Source organism: Anopheles ziemanni, chromosome 2 (assembly GCF_943734765.1).
Source record: "Anopheles ziemanni chromosome 2, idAnoZiCoDA_A2_x.2, whole genome shotgun sequence".
Taxonomy (NCBI): Eukaryota; Metazoa; Arthropoda; class Insecta; order Diptera; family Culicidae; genus Anopheles; species Anopheles ziemanni.
Window position 1 is genome coordinate 12,743,808 of NC_080705.1, and position 26,606 is coordinate 12,770,413.

Consider the following 26,606-nt stretch of genomic DNA (forward strand, 5'->3'; position numbering starts at 1 on the left):
CTCCCCAGCCCGAGATGAAACTTGAACAATTGCCCGTGATGTAGGAAAGCAAGGGCAAAAGAAATTACCAACGCAAATAACACACGGGCATAAAAAGTGTCCTATTGTGGGGTGTCCCAATAGTTTTTCAGACGTCCCCAACCGTAACGAACTGAATTCAGATGACACTGCTGTTGGTAGGGTACTCTTAGTGACCATCCATTAACTGGTCTCTGGAAATTCCCACAAAATTGAGTTAAAAAAACATATACGAGCAGAACGGAAACCGCAATTGATCTTTTTTTTTGTTTTTTTTTGGCAAACGTGTTTTAAATGTTGTCAACCGACAACGTTACAAGTTTGGTTCCGCCTTTGATCAGCGGAAATTGAGTCATACAAATTTGAACAAGTCTCCTCATCAGTCTTCCGTTGTGCTCGAGCATGGACCAGGTTTATGTAATAGAATTGTACTGCACATTGAACTTAGAATTTTAGTAAAAATGATGATTGATGTGTAAAAAGTATGTAACTGTGTGTAAGCCATTTGCCAATGCAACGAAGGTAACAAAATTATATTAGGCTAAAAATTTATGTATGACGCAATAATGTATGTATGGATTATATTTAAAATAGTTATTCAAAACAATATAAAGGGTTTGCTTGCTGAATGAACGTACATTTATTTGTCATCTGTCTCAATATGACTGTATGTTCGACTTGTAATTCGTATGCATGGATGTTTACGCAACAGTATAAACAATTTAAGTTATAAACCCTCTAGAACGATCTTAGAACTACAAGCTGGCTAGACATATATTATAATTAGGAGAACCATCTCCAAAATCGATTTCCATTCATTATCTAGTTTTTAATCTTTATTTGTTTGAATTAGCCAATGAATCTGATGAACCTGTGACGCATTTAGTTAGAGCTTGATAAATTACTTCAGTGTAGGATACCATTTTGATGTGCTAGTAAGTTGTTTTTGATTTGTATTTATGTAATTGTTGTTTTTTCTACTATTACTCCATGAGTATCCCATTACATAAATAGGAATTATCTGTGGTTTGGGTGATTTTTTATTTGTTTTTGAGGGGTTTTTTGTTGCTGAATTTTGCAAACTAGGTTGTTCAGTTGGGAGAGTTCTCAACAAAAATTGTTGGTTCAAGAGTCTCGTTGCGGAATGATACTTCGATGAGTTGCGTGGAGGAGATAAAAGCGCATTTTTTCCTAATAGCTTACCTACAATAGGAGCATCAGGCAAATTCTTAGGAAAAGTAGGAAGGGCTTTGGGTGGAGCTGAGGGTATCGCTACTGTAGGAACTGAAAAAGGAGCTCTAGTTGATGCCGTGGGAAAAGTAAGACGAGTTGACGAAGTAGTTGTTGAAGCTGTTGGGGATGAAACAGTGGTAGATGAAGTAGACGAACTTGTAGACTGAGTAGTGGATCTTGTAGTGGAAGGAGTGGACGTTGTTGATGCTGTAGGAAACGTAAGAGGAGTTGACGAGGCAGTAGTTGAAGCTGTTGGGGATGACGTAGTTGAAACTGTAGGAAACGTAATGCGTGTTGACGAAGCAGTCGTAGAGGTTGTTGAGGAAGAGGCAGTGGTAGATGAAGTAGACGAACTTGTAGACAGAGAAGTGGAGCTGGTAGTGGAAGGAGTCGACGTTGTTGAAGCTGTAGGAAAAGTAAGATTTGGTGTCGAAGCAGTAGTTGAAGCTGTTGTAGATGATGTAGTTGAAACTGTAGGAAACGTAATGCGTGTTGACGAAGCAGTCGTTGAGGTTGTTGAAGAAGAGGCAGTGGTAGATGAAGTAGACGAACTTGTAGACAGAGAAGTGGAGCTGGTAGTGGAAGGAGTCGACGTTGTTGAAGCTGTAGGAAACGTAATGCGTGTTGACGAAGCAGTCGTTGAGGTTGTCGAAGAAGAGGCAGTGCTAGATGAAGTAGATGAACTTGTAGACTGAGTAGTGGAGCTTGTAGTGGAAGGAGTCGACGTTGTTGATGCTGTAGGAAAAGTAAGGGGTGTTGACGAAGCAGTAGTCGAAGTTGTTGTAGATGATGTTGTTGATGCTGTAGGAAACGTAAGAGGAGTTGACGAAGCAGTCGTGGAAGTTGTTGAAGAAGAAGCAGTAGAAGATGAACTCGAGGAACTTGTAGACAGAGTAGTGGAACTTGTAGTGGAAGGAGTGGACGGTGTTGATGCTGTAGGGAATGTAAGGCGTGTCGTTGAAGTTGTTGAAGAAGAAGCAGTGGAAGACGAACTCGAGGAACTTGTAGACAGAGTAGTGGAACTTGTAGTGGAAGGAGTGGACGGTGTTGATGCTGTAGGGAATGTAAGACGTGTCGTTGAGGTTGTTGAAGAAGAAGCAGTGCTAGATGAAGTAGATGAACTTGTAGACAGAGAAGTGGAGCTTGTAGTGGAAGGAGTCGACGTTGTTGATGCTGTAGGAAAAGTAAGGGGTGTTGACGAAGCAGTAGTCGAAGTTGTTGTAGATGATGTTGTTGATGCTGTAGGAAACGTAAGAGGAGTTGACGAAGCAGTAGTTGAAGTTGTTGAAGAAGAAGCAGTAGAAGATGAGCTCGAGGAACTTGTAGACAGAGAAGTGGAGCTTGTAGTGGAAGGAGTGGATGGTGTTGATGCTGTAGGAAATGTAAGACGTGTCGTTGAGGTTGTTGAAGAAGAAGCAGTGGTAGATGAAGTAGACGAACTTGTAGACAGAGAAGTAGAACTTGTAGTGGAAGGAGTCGACGTTGTTGATGCTGTAGGAAAAGTAAGGGGTGTTGACGAAGCAGTAGTCGAAGTTGTTGGAGATGATGTTGTTGATGCTGTAGGAAACGTAAGAGGAGTTGACGAAGCAGTCGTTGAAGTTGTTGAAGAAGAAGAAGCAGTAGAAGATGAGCTCGAGGAACTTGTAGACAGTGTAGTGGAACTTGTAGTGGAAGGAGTGGACGGTGTTGATGCTGTAGGGAATGTAAGGCGTGTCGTTGAAGTTGTTGAAGAAGAAGCAGTGGAAGATGAACTCGAGGAACTTGTAGGCAGAGTAGTGGAACTTGTAGTGGAAGGAGTGGACGGTGTTGATGCTGTAGGGAATGTAAGACGTGTCGTTGAGGTTGTTGAAGAAGAAGCAGTGCTAGATGAAGTAGATGAACTTGTAGACTGAGTAGTGGAGCTTGTAGTGGAAGGTGTCGACGTTGTTGATGCTGTAGGAAAAGTAATGGGTGTTGACGAAGCAGTAGTTGAAGTTGTTGTAGATGATGTTGTTGATGCTGTAGGAAACGTAAGAGGAGTTGACGAAGCAGTAGTTGAAGTTGTTGAAGAAGAAGCAGTAGAAGAAGAGCTCGAGGAACTTGTAGACAGAGTAGTGGAACTTGTAGTGGAAGGAGTGGACGGTGTTGATGCTGTAGGGAATGTAAGACGTGTCGTTGAGGTTGTTGAAGAAGAGGCAGTGCTAGATGAAGTAGATGAACTTGTAGGCAGAGTAGTGGAGCTTGTAGTGGAAGGAGTGGACGGTGTTGATGCTGTAGGGAATGTAAGACGTGTTGTTGAGGTTGTCGAAGAAGAAGCAGTGGTAGATGCAGTAGATGAACTTGTAGACAGAGAAGTGGAGCTTGTAGTAGAAGGAGTGGATGGTGTTGAAGCTGTAGGAAATGTAAGACGTGTCGTTGAGGTTGTTGAAGAAGAGGCAGTGGTAGATGCAGTAGATGAACTTGTAGACAGAGAAGTGGAACTTGTAGTAGAAGGAGTGGATGGTGTTGAAACTGTAGGAAATGTAAGACGTGTTGTTGAGGTTGTTGAAGAAGAGGCATCGGTAGATGAACTTGTAGACATAGAAGTGGATCTTGTAGTGGAGGGAGTGGATGGTGTTGATGCTGTAGGGAATGTAAGACGTGTTGTTGAGGTTGTTGAAGAAGAGGCAGTGCTAGATGAAGTAGATGAACTTGTAGACAGAGAAGTGGAGCTTGTAGTGGAAGGAGTGGATGGAGTTGAAACTGTAGGAAATGTAAGACGTGTCGTTGAGGTTGTTGAAGAAGAGGCAGTGGTAGATGCAGTAGATGAACTTGTAGACAGAGAAGTGGAGCTTGTAGTAGAAGGAGTGGATGGTGTTGAAACTGTAGGAAATGTAAGACGTGTCGTTGAGGTTGTTGAGGAAGAGGCATCGGTAGATGAACTTGTAGACATAGAAGTGGATCTTGTTGTGGAAGGAGTGGACGGTGTTGAAACTGTAGGAACAGTAAAAGGCGTTGATGATGTTGTTGGAGTACGACTTGTTGTCGCAGTGGAGCTCGATGGTGTTGATGAGCTAGTACTTGAAGTCATTGGCGTTGATGCAATAGACGATGTAGATACCGAAGTGGTGGAGCTTGTTGTAGAAGCAGTTGTTGGAGTCGATATTGTAGAAGACGATGTACTTCTCGTACTGGAGGTGGATTCAGTTGTTGATGAAGATGATGACGTTGAAGAGCCAGGCCTTGATCTGGTGGTCGATGCAGTAGATGATGTTGTTGGAGTGGAAGTGGTAGACGTAGTAGAGCTCGATGTTGATGAAGTAGACGGTGTTGATGAGCTAGTACTTGAAGTCAATGGTGTTGATACAGTAGACGATGTAGATGCCGAAATGGTGGAGCTTGCTGTAGAAGCAGTTGTTGGGGTCGATATTGTCGAAGACGATGTACTAGATGAGCGAGTTGTTGAAATCGTTGGCGTTGATGCAGTCGATGATATTGTTGAGGAAGTCGAGGAAGAAGCAGTAGATATAGTTGTTGAAAGCGTGGACAGCGTCGATAACGAAGATGTTGATGAGACGCTCGTGGATGGTATAGTAGGAGTGGTCCTCGTCGTGAAATCAGTTGAAGTAGTTTCAGTAGGTTTAGGTTTACAAAAACCAAATAGCTCCATGTTAGATGTCATACGTTTCTTCAACTTATTATCTTTTACAATAATATTTGTGTTTTCGTCATTGTTGCTCCACAATTCAACGTCAATGGAAATTCCAGCATGCTTCTGAAGAGGTTCCACAGCCACATACGTTATCCGTGAACTAATATCCTACATGAAAATTAAAACGTATGGAAAGGTCATTTTTGGTAGTAAATTCGTTTTTGATCCTTTCTTATTTGACGAAAGCAAATATAAACATTCCACCAAAGAAATTATAAAGATGTATTTAAATGATTCGCATAATGAAAGATTATCACCTGGCACCTCCTTTGCAATCTTCACATACATGAATGGAACTGATTTCGCGATCGCGTCATGTCCTCTTGCGTTTAGTCTTCAGTCTTGCCAGTAACTAAGTACGTAAAGCAAGGACTGTATGCTCGTTAAACACGTGGTGATACTGCGGTGTTACTGCATTAACGAAGAAGTATCACCGTATATTTCAATTTTGGGATTTGTTTGCCTTTTGTGGTAGACTTCGTATGGCCTAAAGTAGTTTTTCATTAAATTATTCAAAAAAATATGCGGTATGCTCCTGTTTAACTGATAGCGATAAAGGTGCCAGTTTCTGTTCGAGTCAGTAAGGCACGTTATTTGTGCAGGAATCGATGCAGATCACTATTTTTGGTTCACAAAACTCACTTTTTCATGTTACAATTTTATTGGTAGCTACATTATACGGCGATGAACGCATGCTCACTGACACGTACATAATTACAATCGATCAAGTACAATATTACGTTCACTTCACTGACGAGTTTGAACGGTTTATTAAAACGCTTGACTTGGCTAAACTATAACGATGGGAATTACTTACGTTGTCGATATGTATTCGAGTTGGATTACGATCTCCTTTCAAAACTCTATAATAGAAGCAAGTTTCCAAACTGTTGTCGTACGCACCATATGTAGCAATTCCATTACTACCACTTCGTTTGCCGTTAGCAAGTATAGGAAGTATTAAGACGATACACAAGTTCACACAAATTTTCATGCTTCTGCTTCACTGTATTTTACTGAAAATCGAGAACAGACCACACTGAAGTTACGCCAGAACTGAAATACTTCAAAGAGAATGGTGTATCTTTTATAGAATGCGGGTCATGTCTGGTCGTTGGGTTCAGTAGCAGGTTGGAAAGAAAGGGGAAAAACTACTTTCTCTTTGCTACATCTTCAAATTTCCCGTCCAAACCAAATTTTTGAACCCAACTCGACATGAGTTTTACGAAGCGGGTGATTGGCAGTTGGAGTACATGCGCCTCTCGTATTTGCAATATGTTAAAATGTTGCAGCAGCATTGAGAAACTACGAAACGGCATCAAAATTATGTACCACAAAAAAAATGATTTTGTATAATCCTTTCTTTGATTTATTTATTTTATGTTATTATCATTTATTCACATCATTTCATAATAATGCAAAGAAAGTGTTTACTTTCTTTTTAAATTTTGCTTTCGCGGTGAGAGGTTTTTTTATTCCTTAATCTTTCACCGAAAAAAACGATCGACCGTTACACATTCCAATTCTTTATCGGCATGATAACGGTTTATTTTTTACAACCCTCATTAAATTGTATTTCAGCAACGGACAAATTCATCGTTTTACTAACCCGGTTGACAAAAATTCAATTTTTTTTCAGCTGTCATGTAGTTATAAACTTATGCGATTATGAACTTACAATGAACATGTAAGATGTTCATGCTGTTAATGGATGGGGATTATTTTTGTAAACGCTCATTCAGATAGTTTTTCATTACGTGCTATTATGTATAAAATCAAAAAATATTTCTTATCCTTTCTACATTCATCGTTTAACCGCAAGTAAATCAGTCTTCTAAAACTTATCTTTCCTAGAAACGATTAATTTGTTTTAAAATAAATTAGAAAGTGTAAATTCTCACATTACATTACTTCAGTAGTTTTCAAAGGCTGTTGGGATAACAGTTTCACTTTTTGCGAAATCGTGATTTTTTATAAACTGTGTGGTTTGTATTAGGGAAAATCATACTGGAGCGGCATAAAATTTCAATTCATCTTGAGACCTGGATACCAATGTGTGATACGTCTTCTATTTTTCTTACTGGTTACATCATTTCGGAAAACTTTGAATTGTTTAAAGTTTTGTGTTGATGGCTTAACTAAAAATAATGGGAACAAAATTTGTGGCCTAGAAGGCCTTTGTGGGAATACAAGCGAAGGTTGCTGAGAGTTAGCAAGATTATTAGATGATACAAAACCTGCTGCTGGACGACGCGAGGTAGTTGTTACTGGATTTGTAACTGTGACAGTAACAGAACTTGCAGATGTTGTAGAGGCGGTGGTAGTGCGTCCTGGGGTAGACGGAGTAGAACCAGGTGAAGTCAATGGAAAATGAGGTGTCGTCAATAACGTAATTGCTGTTGTTGCAATGGAAGAAGAAGATGACAAAGTCGTTGAAGGAGTAGAGGCCGTAGTCGCAGCACTTGATGACGATGATGAAGTTGAGGCCGTAGTGGGAGCACTTGATGATGATGATGCTGTTGTGGATTCCGTCGAGGAGGAAGAGGCCGTAGTCGCAGCACTTGATGACGATGATGCTGTAGTCGATTCCGTCGAAGAAGAAGAGGCCGTAGTAGCAGCACTTGATGACGATGATGCTGTAGTCGAAGCCGTCGAGGAAGAAGAAGCTGTAGTCGCTGCACTTGATGACGATGATGCTGTAGTCGAAGCCGTCGAGGAAGAAGAGGCTGTAGTCGCTGCACTTGATGACGATGATGCTGTAGTCGATTCCGTCGAGGGAGAAGAGGCCGAAGTCGCTGCACTTGATGACGATGATGCTGTTGTGGATTCCGTCGATGGATTAGAGGCCGTAGTCTCAGTACTTGATGATGCTGTTGTGGATTCCGTCGAGGAAGAAGAGGCCGTAGTCGCAGCACTTGAAGAAGAGGCTGTAGTAGCAGCACTTGATGACGATGATGCTGTAGTGGATTCCGTCGAGGAAGAAGAGGCCGTAGTCGCAGCACTTGATGACGATGATGCTGTAGTCGATTCCGTCGAGGAAGAAGAGGCCGTAGTAGCAGCACTTGATGACGATGATGCTGTAGTCGAAGCCGTCGAGGAAGAAGAAGCCGTAGTCGCAGCACTTGATGACGATGATGCTGTAGTCGAAGCCGTCGAGGAAGAAGAAGCTGTAGTCGCTGCACTTGATGACGATGATGCTGTAGTCGATTCCGTCGAGGAAGAAGAGGCCGTAGTCGCTGCACTTGAAGAAGAGGCTGTAGTAGCAGCACTTGATGACGATGATGCTGTAGTCGATTCCGTCGAGGAAGAAGAGGCCGTAGTCGCTGCACTTGATGACGATGATGCTGTAGTCGATTCCGTCGAGGAAGAAGAGGCTGTAGTCGCAGCACTTGATGACGATGGTGCTGTAGTCGATTCCGTCGAGGAAGAAGAGGCCGTAGTAGCAGCACTTGATGACGATGATGCTGTAGTCGATTCCGTCGAGGAAGAAGAGGCCGTAGTAGCAGCACTTGATGACGATGATGCTGTAGTCGAAGCCGTCGAGGAAGAAGAAGCTATAGTCGCTGCACTTGATGACGATGATGCTGTAGTCGATTCCGTCGAGGAAGAAGAAGATGTAGTCGCAGCACTTGATGACGATGATGCTGTAGTCGATTCCGTCGAGGAAGTAGAGGCCGTAGTCGCTGCACTTGAAGAAGAGGCTGTAGTAGCAGCACTTGATGACGATGATGCTGTAGTCGATTCCGTCGAGGAAGAAGAGGCCGTAGTCGCTGCACTTGATGACGATGATGCTGTAGTCGATTCCGTCGAGGAAGAAGAGGCCGTAGTCGCAGCACTTGATGACGATGATGCTGTAGTCGAAGCCGTCGAGGAAGAAGAGGCTGTAGTCGCTGCACTTGATAATGATGATGCTGTAGTCGATTCCGTCGAGGAAGAAGAGGCCGTAGTAGCAGCACTTGATGACGATGATGCTGTAGTCGAAGCCGTCGAGGAAGAAGAAGCTATAGTCGCTGCACTTGATGACGATGATGCTGTAGTCGATTCCGTCGAGGAAGAAGAAGATGTAGTCGCAGCACTTGATGACGATGATGCTGTAGTCGATTCCGTCGAGGAAGTAGAGGCCGTAGTCGCTGCACTTGAAGAAGAGGCTGTAGTAGCAGCACTTGATGACGATGATGCTGTAGTCGAAGCCGTCGAGGAAGAAGAAGCTGTAGTCGCTGTACTTGATGACGATGATGCTGTAGTCGCAGCACTTGATGACGATGATGCTGTAGTCGAAGCCGTCGAGGAAGAAGAGGCTGTAGTCGCTGCACTTGATGACGATGATGCTGTAGTCGATTCCGTCGAAGAAGAAGAGGCTGTAGTCGCTGCACTTGATGACGATGATGCTGTAGTCGATTCCGTCGAGGAAGAAGAGGCCGTAGTAGCAGCACTTGATGACGATGATGCTGTAGTCGATTCCGTCGAAGAAGAAGAGGCCGTAGTCGCAGCACTTGAAGAAGAGGTTGTAGTAGCAGCACTTGATGACGATGATGCTGTAGTCGATTCCGTCGAAGAAGAAGAGGCTGTAGTCGCTGCACTTGATGACGATGATGCTGTAGTCGATTCCGTCGAGGAAGAAGAGACCGTAGTAGCAGCACTTGATGACGATGATGCTGTAGTCGATTCCGTCGAGGAAGAAGAGGCCGTAGTAGCAGCACTTGATGACGATGATGCTGTAGTCGATTCCGTCGAGGAAGAAGAGGCCGTAGTCGCTGCACTTGATGACGATGATGCTGTAGTCGATTCCGTCGAAGAAGAAGAGGCTGTAGTCGCTGCACTTGATGACGATGATGCTGTAGTCGCTGTCGTCGAGGAAGAAGAGGCCGTAGTAGCAGCACTTGATGACGATGATGCTGTAGTCGATTCCGTCGAGGAAGAAGAGGCCGTAGTCGCAGCACTTGAAGAAGAGGTTGTAGTAGCAGCACTTGATGACGATGATGCTGTAGTCGAAGCCGTCGAGGAAGAAGAAGCTGTAGTCGATTCCGTCGAGGAAGAAGAGGCCGTAGTAGCAGCACTTGATGACGATGATGCTGTAGTCGATTCCGTCGAGGAAGAAGAGGCCGTAGTCGCAGCACTTGATGACGATGATGAAGTAGAGGCCGTAGTGGGAGCACTTGATGATGATGATGCTGTTGTGGATTCCGTCGAGGAAGAAGAGGCCGTAGTCGCAGCACTTGATGACGATGATGCTGTAGTCGAAGCCGTCGAGAAAGAAGAGGCTGTAGTCGCTGCACTTGATAACGATGATGCTGTAGTCGATTCCGTCGAGGAAGAAGAGGCCGTAGTCGCAGCACTTGATGACGATGATGGTGTAGTGGATTCCGTCGATGGATTAGAGGCCGTAGTCTCAGTACTTGATGATGCTGTTGTGGATTCCGTCGAGGAAGAAGAGGCCGAAGTCGTTGCACTTGATGACGATGATGCTGTAGTGGATTCCGTCGATGGATTAGAGGCCGTAGTCTCAGTACTTGATGATGCTGTTGTGGATTCCGTCGAGGAAGAAGAGGCCGAAGTCGCTGCACTTGATGACGATGATGCTGTAGTCGATTCCGTCGAGGAAGAAGAGGCTGTAGTAGCAGCACTTGATGACGATGATGCTGTAGTCGATTCAGTCGAGGAAGTTGAAGCCGTATTGGCAGCACTAGATGACGATGATGCTGTAGTCGCAGCCGTCGAGGAAGAAGAGGCTGTAGTCGCAGTCGATTCCGTCGAGGAAGATGAAGCTGTAGTCGCAGCACTTGATGACGATGATACTGTAGTCGATTCCGTCGAGGAAGAAGAGGCTGTAGTCGCAGCACTTGATGACGATGATGCTGTAGTCGATTCTGTCGAGGAAGAAGAGGCTGTAGTCGCAGCACTTGATGACGATGATGCTGTAGTCGATTCCGTCGAGGAAGAAGAGGCCGTAGTGGCAGCACTAGATGACGATGATGCTGTAGTCGATTCCGTCGAGGAAGAAGAGGCCGTAGTCGCTGCACTTGAAGAAGAGGCTGTAGTAGCAGCACTTGATGACGATGATGCTGTAGTCGATTCCGTCGAGGAAGAAGAGGCTGTAGTAGCAGCACTTGATGACGATGATGCTGTAGTCGATTCAGTCGAGGAAGTTGAAGCCGTAGTGGCAGCACTAGATGACGATGATGCTGTAGTCGCAGCCGTCGAGGAAGAAGAGGCTGTAGTCGCAGTCGATTCCGTCGAGGAAGATGAAGCTGTAGTCGCAGCACTTGATGACGATGATACTGTAGTCGATTCCGTCGAGGAAGAAGAGGCTGTAGTCGCAGCACTTGATGACGATGATGCTGTAGTCGATTCCGTCGAGGAAGAAGAGGCTGTAGTAGCAGCACTTGATGACGATGATGCTGTAGTCGATTCAGTCGAGGAAGTTGAAGCCGTAGTGGCAGCACTAGATGACGATGATGCTGTAGTCGATTCCGTCGAGGAAGAAGAGGCCGTAGTGGCAGCGCTAGATGACGATGATGCTGTAGTCGCAGCCGTCGAGGAAGAAGAGGCCGTAGTCGCAGCACTTGATGACGATGATGCTGTCGAAGCCGTCGAGGAAGAGGAGGCCGTAGTCGCAGCACTTGATGACGATGATGCTGTAGTCGATTCCGTCGAGGAAGAAGAGGCTGTAGTCGCAGCACTTGATGACGATGATACTGTAGTCGATTCAGTCGAGGAAGTTGAAGCCGTAGTGGCAGCACTAGATGACGATGATGCTGTAGTCGATTCCGTCGAGGAAGAAGAGGCCGTAGTGGCAGCGCTAGATGACGATGATGCTGTAGTCGCTGTCGTCGAGGAAGAAGAGGCCGTAGTAGCAGCACTTGATGACGAAGCTGCTGTAGTCGATTCCGTTGAAGGATTAGAGGCCGTAGTCGCAGCACTTGATGACGTTGATGAAGTAGAAGTCGTAGTCGCAGCACTAGATGATACTGTAGTCGATTCCGTCGAGGAAGTTGTGAAAGTAGGTGTTGTTGTTGCTGGGCTAGATACACTTGAGGATGAAGAAGGCTGAGTTGTGTCCGTTGATGCTGTTGTGGCAACACTAGATTCTATCGTCGATAAACTGGATGTGGTTGTCGTTTCCGTTGTTATAGAGGGGAATGTAGTTGTGGGATTTAACAATTTGCAGTATCCGTATATTTCTGCTCCTTGACGAAATATTCTTGTAACCTTGTCATTAACAGTGATTGTTACATCGGATACACCAAGTTCTCCTGCAACGTTCGCATCTGTTGTACTTCCAGTTGTTTCGATCACTAGAAACGCCAGAACCTTTTCATTGTCCTGTAAAAAACGATAATGGAAAACATAATATTCATTTCCATATTATTCCAATACAAAATTAGTCACATTTCCGTCCTACACATAACGCACTTTTTTAATTGTAACAACTTGTGGACTGTAGGAACCTCCGAAAATTCTGTTGTAGTAACACACAACGTAACTGCTGTCATATTCGCCTAATGTTATCACGTCTGAAACAACCTGTTTTGCAAAAACAACGACTAAAATACTGAAGATCAAAACCTTCATGATCCACTACGAACACGCGGGCTGGATAGCAATATTGAACTGCCGCTGGGAATAAGCAGCACCGGCCTTTTAAAGCTTTTCTCTGCTCTTAATGCATTGCAATGAACTAATAAAAAAATGATTTCAAGCTTGGAGAATCCATTGCCAAAATATGACATACATAGAATGTTGCGCGAAAGAACCGGTTGAAGTTGAAGTTTACAACTCCTTGACCAGTGTGTAGAAATGTGAAAAACGTTTCCTCTTTCGGCCAATCCTGCCCTGTGGAATTAACTACAATAATTACAGTCGTATCCCTTTCACCATTGCATGGACCCGAACGACAGGCCGTAACGGATGCACTGACCACTCCTGCATTCGTGTGGAGCAAAATGAAGCAATAACATAAACGAAATGAACCGTTTTGTCGATAAGATGTTTAAGGTAAGATTTTCTTCCTCATTTACTGCAGCGAATTTGTCGATCGAGCATGAAGTTGGAGCTTGTACTGGACAACGTAAAGAACATTAAAATCCGACCAAACTGTTAGGCATCCATGTTTAATGATCCTATTAAGGAATTCAATATCTTTTGAATATCATTGGTAAAAAAAAACAACATAATCTTTTCTAACAAAAGCAAACAGCATTACTGGATGCATGTCAAAAAAATCACAAAATTTGGGAAATCAATGACAGAATAACGGAAATAAAAAGGGTGGCAAGAAAAAAAACGACGTATCGGTGAAAGTAATCATGATACATTACGAAAATGAGAAAACCAATCGAAATGAAGAAAAGAATCAGCAATGTTAGGCGAAAAGAAATACAAGAGTTAAAAGAACTGTGTGAAATGCAAATATACAATAAGCAGAATGAAGAAGATTCTTGATCTCTCTTCTGTATGTATATTCTTGGATTCGCAGAAGTTTGTATACTTTTGTTTAAATCATTTAAATATTGTTAAAATTAAAATTGTCAACGTTTTGATTGAAGTCATAGTATTTTTGTGACGAAACCCCGCTGGGAAGGTTATTTTTTCTCAAAAATGGCAAACTTTTATTGATCTCGTTTAAATGCAAAGGAAAGAAAAATAAGAATGACAAGCATTATTAGCTTACCGTTGAAGATATTGCTAATAACTTAGAAACGTAATTTCAATCCTGGATACCAGTGTGCTTCATTTTTTCTGACTTTTTGTTTATCTTTGACTGGAACGCTCTTTTCGTAATTTTGCAAGGATAGCCTTTCGGCTTCATAAGAATGCTTGTTTTGAACGCTCGATGTGTTTGATTGATGCTGATATTTCGAAATAGACTTCTGTGCATTGGTTGTGAGCTTTTCAATAAGTGCAAAGCGTTGTGTGCGTCCTGGAGTGGTTGGTACTGTGATCGGCAGGGAAATTGACGGAATGGGAAGAGATGATGCCGTAGTAGCCGAGCTCGATGACGATGATGCCGTGGTAGCTGAACTCGATGACGATGATGCTGTAGTAGCCGAACTTGACGAGGATGACGCCGTAGTAGCCGAGCTCGATGATGATGATGCCGTAGTAGCTGAGCTCGATGACGATGATGCTGTAGTAGCCGAACTTGATGATGATGATGCCGTAGTAGCCGAACTCGATGACGATGATGCCGTAGTAGCTGAGCTCGATGACGATGATGCTGTAGTAGCAGAACTTGATGATGATGATGCCGTAGTAGCTGAGCTCGATGACGATGATGCTGTAGTAGCCGAACTTGACGAGGATGACGCCGTAGTAGCCGAGCTCGATGATGATGATGCCGTAGTAGCTGAGCTCGATGACGATGATGCTGTAGTAGCCGAACTTGATGAGGATGATGCCGTAGTAGCCGAACTAGATGACGATGATGCTGTAGTAGCCGAACTTGACGATGATGATGCCGTAGCCGAGCTCGATGAAGAAGATGCCGTAGTAGCTTCACTTGATGATGATGATGCTGTAGTAGCAGAACTTGACGATGATGATGCTGTAGAAGCTGAACTCGAAGACGATGACGCTGTAGTAGCCGAACTTGATGATGATGATGCCGTAGTAGCCGAACTCGATGACGATGATGCCGTAGTAGGTGAGCTCGATGACGATGATGCTGTAGTAGCCGAACTTGATGATGATGATGCCGTAGTAGCTGAGCTCGATGACGATGATGCTGTAGTAGCCGAACTTGACGAGGATGACGCCGTAGTAGCCGAGCTCGATGATGATGATGCCGTAGTAGCTGAGCTCGATGACGATGATGCTGTAGTAGCCGAACTTGACGAGGATGACGCCGTAGTAGCCGAGCTCGATGATGATGATGCCGTAGTAGCTGAGCTCGATGACGATGATGCTGTAGTAGCCGAACTTGATGATGATGATGCCGTAGTAGCCGAACTCGATGACGATGATGCCGTAGTAGCTGAGCTCGATGACGATGATGCTGTAGTAGCAGAACTTGATGATGATGATGCCGTAGTAGCTGAGCTCGATGACGATGATGCTGTAGTAGCCGAACTTGACGAGGATGACGCCGTAGTAGCCGAGCTCGATGATGATGATGCCGTAGTAGCTGAGCTCGATGACGATGATGCTGTAGTAGCCGAACTTGATGAGGATGATGCCGTAGTAGCCGAACTAGATGACGATGATGCTGTAGTAGCCGAACTTGACGATGATGATGCCGTAGCCGAGCTCGATGAAGAAGATGCCGTAGTAGCTTCACTTGATGATGATGATGCTGTAGTAGCAGAACTTGACGATGATGATGCTGTAGAAGCTGAACTCGAAGACGATGACGCTGTAGTAGCCGAACTTGATGATGATGATGCCGTAGTAGCCGAACTCGATGACGATGATGCCGTAGTAGGTGAGCTCGATGACGATGATGCTGTAGTAGCCGAACTTGATGATGATGATGCCGTAGTAGCTGAGCTCGATGACGATGATGCTGTAGTAGCCGAACTTGACGAGGATGACGCCGTAGTAGCCGAGCTCGATGATGATGATGCCGTAGTTGCTGAGCTCGATGACGATGATGCTGTAGTAGCCGAACTTGATGATGATGATGCCGTAGTAGCCGAACTAGATGACGATGACGCTGTAGTAGCCGAACTTGACGATGATGATGCCGTTGCCGAGCTCGATGAAGAAGATGCCGTAGTAGCTTCACTTGATGATGATGATGCTGTAGTAGCAGAACTTGACGATGATGATGCTGTAGAAGCTGAACTCGAAGACGATGACGCTGTAGTAGCCGAACTTGACGATGATGATGCCGTAGTATCCGAGCTCGATGAAGAAGATGCTGTAGTAGCCGAACTTGATGATGATGATGATGCCGTAGTAGCTGAACTCGATGACGATGATGCTGTAGTAGCCGAACTTGACGATGATGATGCCGTAGCCGAGCTCGATGAAGAAGATGACGTAGTAGCTTCACTTGATGATGATGATGCTGTAGTAGCAGAACTTGACGATGATGATGCTGTAGAAGCTGAACTCGAAGACGATGACGCTGTAGTAGCCGAACTTGACGATGATGATGCCGTAGTATCCGAGCTCGATGAAGAAGATGCTGTAGTAGCCGAACTTGATGATGATGATGATGCCGTAGTAGCTGAACTCGATGACGATGATGCTGTAGTAGCCGAACTTGACGATGATGATGCCGTAGTCGCTGAACTCGATGATGATGATGCTGTAGTATCCGAGCTCGATGACGATGATGATGTTGCCGTAGTTGAATCCGTAGGCGTGGATGGAGAAGACGTTGTTGGTGTTAACAATTTACAGTATGCAAAAACCTCAGCACCTCCGCGAAACCTTGGAAAGACCGTGTCTGCTATGGTGATTGTGACATCCGATAATCCTAGCGCTCCTGTAACACTTGCACTCATCGTAGGACTATCCGTTTCAATTAATAGAAACGCCAAAACCTTTTCTTGGTCCTAATGAAATACAAAAATAAATAAAACAATATTTTCACGCTCGCTGGTATATTACTGTCGATAATTCAGCAACACTTTATAATATCCCACCTGTCTCACAGTGATAATGTTGGGACTAATAGACCCTGCCAGTACTCGGTCGTAGTAACACATTACGAGTGTGTTATCATATTCTCCAAATGTTAACACTTCGGAATGAACTGTTTTGGAAAAAAGTATAACCACAATTGCTAGGATCAAAGTCTTCATTTTTCAGTATCAACTTTCAGGACGGATCGCGATGTTTGACTGTCGCGAGGTGATGCTGATCCAGGCCTTTTAAAGGATTCCATTGCCCTACATGCGTCGACAGGAACGAAGCAAATCTTCCATCTAGAATGCATTACCAAAATATCAAGTGAAAGAACCGGTTGAAAGTACGGAAAGGCACATAAAGTTACGCCGTTCTTGACAACATAAAAAAAAATCTCTCCTTTCACCAGCGGAATTCAGGAACGAATCTCTTTGCTCAAGTTGACTGGACGATCGATTTCGTTTACGCAAGTTCTCCTGGACACAACGAAAACTGGATAAATGAATCCAATGTACACAATGATAACTGAATATCAGAAGCAAACAGAAGGTAACATAAGCAGTAAAAGAAAAAAAGACATACTCAAAGAACGAAGTGCTTTCTCGGCAGACGATAAGTTCAATTCAAAACAAGACAAGCATAAAAAACATTTATAGAAACAGGTTCCGAAGTCTTCTTTTTTCCTTAATGAAGTTAAAGTAGACTATGCAATGGTCACTTAGGTCATGGTCATGTACGTAATGCTGCCCTTTTTATGTCGTTTTATTACAAACAAACGGTCATGCGCACAAACGAGTTTTCAAAAAATGGATATGGCATTAAGCCCGCGTGAACATACGTGAACTAATCAACTGTCTATACGTAAACTATAACAGTAAATGGATAAATTAAAAGGGATTCGTCTTTCCTGTATTCCTAGGTCAACGGCAATTTGGTCAAACCGTCCTCCTTCCTACATTAAAATCAAAAAATACTCCTTCCTACATTAGAAAATAATTAATTTATATCACGATGCAGTTTGACAAGGTCTTGAATTTTCACCCTCCTTGAGCATCTCATCCGTTTGTTGCTTGTGATGCATCCCGGGCTATTGAAATTGTTGGTTATAAGAATGAAAAAACATTTCGTTTCGCTGGCGTACCCAAGGTTAACCCCTGTGCCGAAGAAAAATTTTCTTTGATGTTGCACTTTGATGCATTTATATATCTCTTATCCTATTTTCAATTTTCATCCAACTTTTATTATTTATCAAACATTCAAACCATCACATTATAACTCCTATGGCTGTCGTACATTACAAAGTTTTATTTTAAATGACGGATCATATAATTTGTTTCATTTGCGCAATAAGATGTTAGGATGAAAGATTGGCCTTAACGAACTTTTTAAATCTAGCGTGCGTTTGAAGCAGTGCCACCTATACGTGAAAAATACAAATCATCAGCCTTGGGGCATATTTATATTTGCTCACACAAAACCGTGTTGCTTCCACTTTAACTTGGAGCTATAAATTACCATTTGGTTAGTTGTTCCACAATATAATATGTAGTTGCATTCGAATTGAGGTATGCACGGAAATAAAATAACGTTCTACAATTTAACCAAATTGTCAAATCGGTTTATATTTCTGACAGAGGATACATCAAAGCAATGCTTATAACGCAACCTCCAAAAACGTATCCTTGGTCAGTTCAGTGCAGTAAAATTTCTTTTATTTATGATTAGTCAGTCGGTGGTGTTAAACTGGAAACGAGTGGTAAACCCTCTACATCAGTTCCTTTCCTCTGATAAGCCAGCATCAGCCGGCTGGACAGAACTAAAAAAAACGAACCTTACTAATTAACTGATTTTGTAACATATTGCTGTGATTGTGCCATCAGCATTTTGCCGTCGCCTGGCACCAGTTTACTGTGAGTCGTGAAATAGTAACAACGCGAAATTCGTGAACAAACGAACTTCTGATCGGATCGGTGTGTAGTGTGGTACGAAAAAGAGGAATTATAAAAATGCATGCGTTTCGTGTGCCCTTGGCTGTGCTAATTGTGGCCGTCGGATTGACTGTGTGCAATGGTAAGTACGCCCCTCAATTGGTTGTTGCTGCTGAGTAAGCATAATCGCCATCGAGAAATTGTATAACCGCAGGAGGAATTTACTTCCCGAGGTTTCCAGCGGTATCAATACGCAATAAGCGCAAGTGTTGCCCCGGAACCCGCATAACGCCTTGCGTGCTTTGTCGCTTGCTCTCTGGCAGCTAATATGGCTTCCGTTATCGCCGCTGCGCTGCATCTCATCAGCGGTGGTCCCGTCGTAAGCTGTATGCTTGATGATAGTGTCAGCAAACAGCTTACGACAACCGACGGCTGTCCCCGAACAAAGAAATACAACTCGGTACCGCTTGCTCTATGTACGTGCAAGCCTTATTCATGTGCTAACCATGTTGCTTGCAAAGTGATTGAGCCATCGATTTCTTTGGTCTACCCAACTATCGCAGACATTTTTTCCATGCCGATCGTCTCGGAAGGAAGATGATTTACAACTACCACCAGAAGCGTAGAGTAGTCAGATTCAACATCGGTCGCTGATTATCGCGGTTGAGAAGGAAGCTTAGCTTTTTCCACTGAAAAATTGTCGATCATCTATGCACTGACAATAAATGTCAAGCTGTTATGGCCGCACGGTCGTGTGCAAGTGTGCGTCAGCTGATTTTTGTTTGCGATGCGCGTTGTCGCTACGCCAAGGAAGCAATACTTGAACTCGTCCTGCTTCCTGCAGCGTTGTCCTCATGATAATTCCCTTCCTGTATCATAGACCCTGATGATTAGATTTTTCACAAACTTCCTGTAGAATCTGTCGAGGCTAACAACGTTGTGGGTCGTATGCAAAACTTTTCGATTTGGCGCAGCAGGCTCTGGAGTAAGAAGAAGGCAAAGTATGAGTCATATCTTGCACTGTTTGTTTTTGTTGTTTTCAATGAAACAAAGAATATGATAAACAAACAGTAATGTATCACAAAGTAACATAAGGGTATTTTTTCCTTTCATGAATTGAATGAAAAACAGAAATTGTTACGTACAAAGTCATTTTTCGATAAAGAGTATGTTTCCCAGCTATTTGCTATAACTGTGGAGTGATTCATTTTGTTTAAAATAAAATACGAAATTCGTACTTTCTGTTTCTAACGGGCTTATGCTTTGTTTCTGGAAAAGGAGAAAATGCTAAATTCAATTCTAGCGAGCTGTGCAAAAAAAGGGTATTGCTAGCCACGGCGTCAGTGGAATGTTGAGATGATAATAAGTTGCGCTTATCAGCCACTGCTAGATAGTATTCTGACTTGAGGCACTGTTGAACATGGTTTATAGAAATCTCAATGCATCGCGACATTGTTCAACAGGAAGAATGATGAGGTCCTACCGAGATGAAAAAATATTTTCTAATGTACATATGTATTTTATGTTTTGGTTCTTCTTTCCAAGGGCAAGCAGAAACGATAACTCCAATCCCGACCGATTCAACTACAACCCTACCAACGACTTCGACCACCGTGACTCCTCCAACGACAAAACCAACTACTTCTACCCCAAGCCCAACCACCACCACTACTACCACCAGTCCCACGACCACCACCACCACCACCACTACGACTACCCCCAGCCCTACAACCACAACCACCGTGGCACCGTCGACGACTACGGTGGCACCGAGCCCTCCGAAACCCGTCCCGGAGCCCGAGATGGGAACCTGGAGTTTCACAGATTCCTCGAATAACCAGACTTGCATCATTGCGCAGATGGCCATGCAGTTCAACCTCAGCTACTTCGATGCCAGTAAGTGAACATATAAATCGAACGCGCGGAAATGGTTGAATTAAACGGTTTTCCTTCTAGCCGGCAAAGCGGTACAAACTCTATACAATTTGCCGAAGAAAGTCGACCGAGTGTCGGGCCAGTGTGCTAACAGTTCGGACTACATTGAGCTGCAGTGGGACATGGGCAACACGACCAACACCAGCAGCTTGAGATTGAACTTCACGCTCAACGCCACTGAGCACGAGTTTGTCCTTTCCGGTGTGCAGCTCAAGCTCTCTGTTGTTGGCGAGGCATTCCCGAATGCTCGGCGTAAGTATTGTCACCGTTAGAGCCTTCCAAAAACATCTGAGTCTGATTGACATGGTTGGAATTTCATTGTTTCAGCGAGCCAACAGATCACACTGACTAACAATCAGACGCTGTTCAAGACACCGCAGGAAATGTCATACCACTGCAACAAGGCTCAGCGCCTGAATCTGACGTCGGACGCGACCGGACTCGGTTTGCCCACCGTAACCGTGAGCAAGCTCCAACTGGAGGCGTTCCATGCTAAACACAACAGCAACTTCTCGATCGCCAAGGACTGCGAAGCCATTGATACGCCCGACATTGTCCCGATCGCGGTCGGATGTGCCCTGGTTACATTGATTATCATCATGCTGATTGCCTACCTGGTCGGACGCAACAGTGCCCAGACCCAAGGATACCTGAGCATGTAAGCACATCGACTTGCAGCTCGTGAACGGGCGAGTCATCCATCCTTCTGCTTACTATACGCGAATATCGATGACGTTAGGCACAAGGAAACACATGATGGAACGTTTTCTTTGGGTGGATGAGTGACATTTTCTGGAACGTGTATTTCTTTTCCCGCGCGCCCGTTCCCAACTCTTTAGAACCGAGTTCCACCTGGAGCTCGGGTTTTCCAATGCATGATTTAACATTATCACACTTTCCTTTCTTTAGTCTATCCTTTTCCTGGGCCTAGTACGTGATTTCTTCTAAGATAACACTGATAATCTATTCCATTTGATAGAATACACCGTGATATAAACAACACAACAAGTACACTTTTCGTTTGAATTTGCTCATTAAATAGATCGGTCTGTTTCGTTTAAAAGCTTTCTTGTTTGCTGCAAGGAACATCATTCTTTCTCCGCTTTTCTCTTTTTCTTTGTTTATTTTTCCACTCCACCCTCGGCAAATCAATTCGAACTGAATGGTAGACTATAGACGCGTGTTATTAAAATTTTACTATGAAAGTCCCGCGTTGGACAACAGGATAATACGATAGTAGGGTTATTATACAGCAAGAAACAAAAAAATGAATTAAAAAGAAGTACAAGAAAATATGCTTACATTCGCTACGGTGTGAATGGCGCCTCTCGGGTACACCGATAGAAGTTACGATGGAACTACATAGGAACCAAAACAAAGTATCCTTTCGGCATATGGTGTGTTTTCCCCTACGGGTGGGCGAAACAGAGTAAAGCAAAATTTGAAGCATCAACAACAAGCACTACTCACGGCATATTTTTTGTCTATGATAATAGAGTAATTTTTATGAAACAATAAAAAGATATTGAATGAACGTTGACGACGAATTGGCGAAACCATATGAATGCATTTTATTTGACCCAAATTTGGCTTTCGGTCCATCATACAGATTTGAAAAGCGGATTGCCGGTCTTAGCATGCCTAGCGATGCCGATCTCAGTAAGCGACGTTATGTTTTCCCTCTCTATTTTTAAACACTTAAGTTATATTGCGCATGGCTGTAGAGATCGGCGGCGATGCTCTCCAAGCTCACGGCGCACGTAGTCCCAGCTCGCTCATTTTCCCAGCAAATGCCGTGCTACCATCATGAGGCCAGAACCATCTCTCGTTGCTGTTCGTGACACGGTCTCGGTGGAAACTATAGTTCGAGTTGTGTCAAACGTGCGTGAACAACGAGGCGGCAGGGAAATAGAAATTCCTTAAGAATAGCAACCACAAACTGGAACAAAACGGAAGCAGATGGCAGGTAAGTGTTGATTTCCATGGACAAGCCATTTAGAACTAAAAGATACAGCTGTAAGCCATTGAAATGCGAAGGAAAACTGAAAAGTTATCCTACCATACCTCGTGTAATTTGTGTGGTGCAGGTTCCGAAGATCATGTCGTGATTTCGTCACAACGTACACTACCACATGCAGCGATCATCCGGCTCAGTTTGGTTAGTCTCACTGCGCGGTATATCAGATGCATATTAAGCTTATTCCAATTTTACCGGCATGATTGCTTTGTGTATTCACACGCACAGCAGCGTAATTCATTAGAAAATTGCTGCAATGTACTACAATCAAGTAACCTGCGGGGAAATTTCTCACCCCCTACGTTGATCAGGCAGTGGTTTTGAATAAGCATAATTTACTTATGTTTTATGCTAACTAGTAAAGCAATATACATTTCTAATTTTTTATAAAGGAAACCACTGATCTTGTACAAAACATTCAGTTTCTAGTTTCAATAACATTCACTTTCGATAACGATTTTTTGTGCTTGATCTTGATATTCAAATTTCCCCTTGCTCTGGTACAGTAGCTCCATCTAGTGACCCTCGTGCACAGCCCTGCACGTCTTTCGCGGAGTAAACAAACAGTTGTTTGACATTCCACGAGGACTTTGTTTTGCTTACCAGACTGTTGTTCCGATAACATCCGTTGCCGGTACCCAGGTGTGGTTCGGTCATATTGCATTGTATCGATTAAATACCTCTTGACGCAGAGGATTGATTGGGTGGTGAAGTTTTTCGGCTTCAGAAGGCGCGTATCAACATAGGCTAGTTCATAGACCGTTTGGTCGTTCTTTCTCCATCCAGACATCACAGACAGTAGCCCCACCGGAATGGAAGTGTCCAATGCCAGCAATGGCGAACCGCGGAACAGTGCCGAAGCGAAGAAGCTGTTGCGCGAGGAAAAACAGCGTGAGGCAAAGATTGTCGAGCAGCTCACGAAGGCGCTGACGGGGATGTCGCTGGAGGAGAAGTACGCGTCCGTCTACAAGCGGCTGATGGAGTCGGAGAAGGAAAACCGTCGGCTGGTGGCGCTGCACAAGCAGTACGAGCGCACGATGGAGGCGACCAAGCGCGAGAAGGAAAATCTCATTCTCGAGCACGACAAGATGGCCATGACCAAGACGAAACTGGAGGCGCTGTGCCGCGAACTGCAGCGGCAGAACAAGACGATCAAGGATGAAAGTTTGGCCCAGATTCAGGAGGAGGAGGACAAGCGTAAACAGACGCAGGAGAAGTTTCAGCAGTCACTGAACGAAATTCAGTTGGTTATGAATGAGAATAACGAGAAGAATTTGAAGCTGAAGGAAGACAACATGGAAATGGCTCAAAAGTGAGTTCTTTTTGTTTATTTTGTGTGGCATACACTTTCTCTTTGCTTTCCTGCTAATGAATATTTTTTCTTCCCTAGGTTCAAGCATATCCTCGAACAGTACGAACTGCGGGACCAACAGATGGACAAGATGAACAAACAGATGGAACTGGTCACGCAACTGACCGATGCCAAACTAGCCAAAATGAAGATGGAAGCCAATTCCGAGAAAGAGCTGATTTTAAGGTACCAACGGTGTCTTGGATTGGTGTACGAATGCATTTAACATCTTTTTCCTCCTTCTCGTTGCCAGTGAGAAGCTTCTGCTGGCCACGGAATTGCAAAAGGTTAAAAAGCAGCTAGCCGATGTGCAGATGGACGAATCACATTTACGGGGCCAAGTCAACATGTACACGAACAAGTACAGCGAGTTTCAAGATTCGCTGAAGAAAAGCAGAAGCATTTACGAAGGCTATCAGGAGGACATGAAGAAGGTTCGTCTACTTTGATGCTAGAGGATGCAGAAACAAGATGTCTCCCCACCCATTTTCATGCCCCCGTTTTGTGTGTGATGTTTTCAGATGTCGAAAAAAATGAAAACCCTCGACAAAGAGACCATGGCCTGGAAGTCGCGCTGGGAAACGAGCAATGCGACCGTACAGAAGCTGCTGGACGAACAGATCGAGCGGGAAAAGCTGCTCACCAAAACCTCCCGCCAGTTGTCGCAGCTGCAAAAGCTCTGCCGTACGCTGCAGGCGGAACGGGCCACCTATCTGGCGGCACTGAAAGACGCCAACCTGCCGGTTCCTGCCGAAGACCCTACGGCGGTGGACGAGCAGCCGCTCAAAGATGACAACCCCCAAGTGCCTGCCAAGGAGCTGAACAACAAGGCTGCTGCTGGGAAGGATGTCACCAAACAGCAGGACACAACAAGCACCGATAATCACGTGAACGGCCATACGACGACTGGAACAAGTCCCACGGTTCCGGTGGTGGTGGAACAACCTGTGGTCCAGACCAGTGTGCCCGAGGTGGCATCGTAGTGTTTCCGTTTGATGATTTTTTCACTTGTGTGCACACGTTGTGGTCGTCATCGTATCGAGCCCTCTTTCTAACATGTATTTCTAATTTATTGCACTCTTTCATATTTCTCTCTCACTCTCTCTTTCTCTGTGTTTACTTAACTTCCTTGCATCCTAGCAATCATCGACCAGGCAATATGCACTGGTTACCCTTTTTCGTTTTAAAATAAATTTTCTCAACTTTTACAATCATAACTCTACCCCCAAATAAAGTCCAATTCATAATCGAATCACGAACCGAAATGAGTTTGCCTGTCAGCTACATCAGAATAATTGACAATATTTTATTTCACAATCGATGGTTTTGTGGTGGTTTGTTGTTTATTTTAACTGCTTTTTCCGAACAATTACTTTTAATGAATTGATTTGCTACAAAAATAGGAGAAAGAAAAATATCGTTTCTAATAATTTCGTCGTTTCTGCGTGTTTTTTATGTTAATATTATTTATACTGCACGAAGATTCTCGTATTCACATGGAACAGGATATACGCACGCTCGATCCACTTCGTGCGATTTTCTTCGATTTCGGTTCGCTGCTTCGAGAGTCGGTGCTGCAAAATTTTCTAGTTTTGATACCAGGGGAGCAGGATCCACAAACAGGTAGCCCGACAAAGTACCCCAACGAGCGAGGGAGCTACATGTGCCAATCAGGCATCAGTAGCTTGCTCTGCATATCGTGCATATTGATGCATGCATGCGACCCTGGTATCAGCGGGGTTCGTATCGACGCTAGAGGAGCACGCACCAAAACAATTTTTGATCCGGAACACGGGGAGATCGGAGAAACGAAATTGATCGCTTAAAGTATCAATAGAACCATAAATTTCAGCCAAAAGAAACAAACTAAACACGTATTTTTCTATGATCGATTCTATTTCTCCATTTCAGCTAAAAACATGAACAGAAAACACGCACTGTCTAAGTTAAACGGCATCTACATTCCGAACCGATACCGATACGTCGAGTAAAGGGGTAGTTGCGAAAAATGTTTAGCGATTCTTTCCCTTTATTTTAAACACTACTTTCGTTAAAACACATTCAGGCAAGGGTGGTTAAAATTTACTGGTTGCACACCGCGTTTCTAAACCAGCTCGGACCTACAAACGTTCATCACATGTTTACATAATGTTTTTCCTCATTTTTCCTCATCAAACAGAGTGGTTGCTTTCTTACTTAAAATTAAAAAAAAAGGTGGGAAAAAGAACAATTTCCCAACATCACGATTCTAATGTGCTTTTCTACGAAGCAATGCGGGCCAAAAAAACAAACAAATCATAGCAAGCTCGCACGATCTAAGCAGCCACGGATTCGAATGAACATCATGTTGCTACTGTTACTACAACTCGCCTACTAGGTACTACATTCTATTTATGCTATCGGGTTTTTTTTATTTGGATATTCTGTAAGCTTCACTTGCCGGAACCGGATGTCGGGCGGTAAGAATCTTATCGATACATCGAGTATGTTTTTGTAGGTGCGGTTTGATTTAGTCGTTTTCGTTTTCCTACACAGCACATCTATAGTTATATCCCGCTTTCCTCGCAGCAGGGAGAACTGAACAAAACGCTTTCTCGTCTCACGATCAGCATCGGCCTCCTTCCGCTTGGCGCTTAACCTTCCCAGCGACAGCCGGATGGTGGAGTCAAAGTAAGTCGCTTTTCTTTGTTTGCTTTTAATCCTTTCACAAGTTGCTTCACAGATTAGGCCACAGTCAGGGGACAACTGTGTAATAGAAACAGAAAACGAAGGATAGAGAATAGACGGCGGCGGCGGTGGACAGAACACGGTCGCGGTTGGGACCGGTTGGAGAGTCCGCATTCTAAATCATTGGGTCTTCGAGGATCGATGATCCTGTGG

At 44.0% G+C, this 26,606-nt stretch overlaps 5 protein-coding genes across 5 annotated transcripts; 2 read left to right on the forward strand and 3 right to left on the reverse strand.

Annotated features, from left to right (window-relative positions):
* Positions 1-1,316: 1,316 nt before the first annotated feature.
* Positions 1,317-3,811, reverse strand: LOC131292989 (mucin-2-like). The gene is made up of 5 exons (XM_058321069.1): positions 3,021-3,811; positions 2,669-2,943; positions 2,374-2,622; positions 1,944-2,052; positions 1,317-1,854 (listed from the first exon to the last, which is right to left on the reverse strand). Exons 1-5 carry the CDS (start codon positions 3,809-3,811, stop codon positions 1,317-1,319), a joined length of 1,962 nt encoding a protein of 653 aa, XP_058177052.1.
* A 91-nt stretch (positions 3,812-3,902) lies between these two features.
* On the reverse strand, positions 3,903-6,608 carry LOC131292990 (uncharacterized). Its single transcript, XM_058321070.1, has 4 exons — positions 6,600-6,608; positions 4,452-4,547; positions 4,291-4,400; positions 3,903-4,203 (listed from the first exon to the last, which is right to left on the reverse strand). Exons 1-4 carry the CDS (start codon positions 6,606-6,608, stop codon positions 3,903-3,905), a joined length of 516 nt encoding a protein of 171 aa, XP_058177053.1.
* A 534-nt stretch (positions 6,609-7,142) lies between these two features.
* On the reverse strand, positions 7,143-16,371 carry LOC131292991 (pneumococcal serine-rich repeat protein-like). Its single transcript, XM_058321071.1, has 11 exons — positions 15,528-16,371; positions 15,136-15,251; positions 14,871-15,079; positions 14,601-14,825; positions 14,064-14,509; positions 9,979-11,889; positions 9,235-9,903; positions 8,191-8,892; positions 7,932-8,058; positions 7,783-7,878; positions 7,143-7,737 (listed from the first exon to the last, which is right to left on the reverse strand). Exons 1-11 carry the CDS (start codon positions 16,369-16,371, stop codon positions 7,143-7,145), a joined length of 5,940 nt encoding a protein of 1,979 aa, XP_058177054.1.
* A 2,380-nt stretch (positions 16,372-18,751) lies between these two features.
* LOC131292992 (uncharacterized) lies at positions 18,752-21,122 on the forward strand. The gene is made up of 4 exons (XM_058321072.1): positions 18,752-18,899; positions 19,969-20,319; positions 20,380-20,610; positions 20,686-21,122. Exons 1-4 carry the CDS (start codon positions 18,752-18,754, stop codon positions 21,018-21,020), a joined length of 1,065 nt encoding a protein of 354 aa, XP_058177055.1. The 3' UTR covers positions 21,021-21,122.
* Positions 21,123-23,164: 2,042 nt separating this feature from the next.
* Positions 23,165-24,709, forward strand: LOC131292993 (alpha-taxilin). The gene is made up of 4 exons (XM_058321073.1): positions 23,165-23,687; positions 23,766-23,912; positions 23,980-24,160; positions 24,248-24,709. Exons 1-4 carry the CDS (start codon positions 23,188-23,190, stop codon positions 24,707-24,709), a joined length of 1,290 nt encoding a protein of 429 aa, XP_058177056.1. The 5' UTR covers positions 23,165-23,187.
* The last annotated feature ends 1,897 nt before the right edge of the window (positions 24,710-26,606 follow it).

Bases quoted from the DNA above. Each gene is read 5' to 3' on its own strand.
- LOC131292989 (XM_058321069.1), bottom strand. From the start codon at position 3,811: ATGTCTACAAGTTCATCTACCGATGCCTCTTCTTCAACAACCTCAACA. The intron at 2,623-2,668 runs GCTTCTTCTTCA...CATTTCCTACAG, and splicing joins CGTCTACTTCATCTACCACT to CATCAACACCATCCACTCCT. The intron at 1,855-1,943 runs GTCTACAAGTTC...CGTTTCCTACAG, and splicing joins ACTACAAGCTCCACTACTCA to CTTCAACAACGTCGACTCCT.
- LOC131292993 (XM_058321073.1), top strand. From the start codon at position 23,188: ATGGAAGTGTCCAATGCCAGCAATGGCGAACCGCGGAACAGTGCCGAA. The intron at 23,688-23,765 runs GTGAGTTCTTTT...TTTCTTCCCTAG, and splicing joins AACATGGAAATGGCTCAAAA to GTTCAAGCATATCCTCGAAC. The intron at 24,161-24,247 runs GTTCGTCTACTT...TGATGTTTTCAG, and splicing joins ATCAGGAGGACATGAAGAAG to ATGTCGAAAAAAATGAAAAC.
- LOC131292991 (XM_058321071.1), bottom strand. From the start codon at position 16,371: ATGAGTGCAAGTGTTACAGGAGCGCTAGGATTATCGGATGTCACAATC. The intron at 8,893-9,234 runs GTGCAGCGACTA...CTTCGACTACAG, and splicing joins TACAGCATCATCGTCATCAA to CATCATCGTCATCAAGTGCT. The intron at 7,738-7,782 runs GTACTGAGACTA...AATCCACAACAG, and splicing joins ATCCACAACAGCATCATCAA to CATCATCGTCATCAAGTGCA.
- LOC131292990 (XM_058321070.1), bottom strand. The intron at 4,401-4,451 runs GCCTGGCTCTTC...ATCCACCTCCAG, and splicing joins GCATCGACCACCAGATCAAG to TACGAGAAGTACATCGTCTT. The intron at 4,204-4,290 runs GTACTAGCTCAT...CTGTTCCTACAG, and splicing joins ATCAACGCCAATGACTTCAA to TTTCAACACCGTCCACTCCT.
- LOC131292992 (XM_058321072.1), top strand. From the start codon at position 18,752: ATGGCTTCCGTTATCGCCGCTGCGCTGCATCTCATCAGCGGTGGTCCC. The intron at 18,900-19,968 runs GTACGTGCAAGC...CTTCTTTCCAAG, and splicing joins CTCGGTACCGCTTGCTCTAT to GGCAAGCAGAAACGATAACT. The intron at 20,611-20,685 runs GTAAGTATTGTC...TCATTGTTTCAG, and splicing joins GGCATTCCCGAATGCTCGGC to CGAGCCAACAGATCACACTG.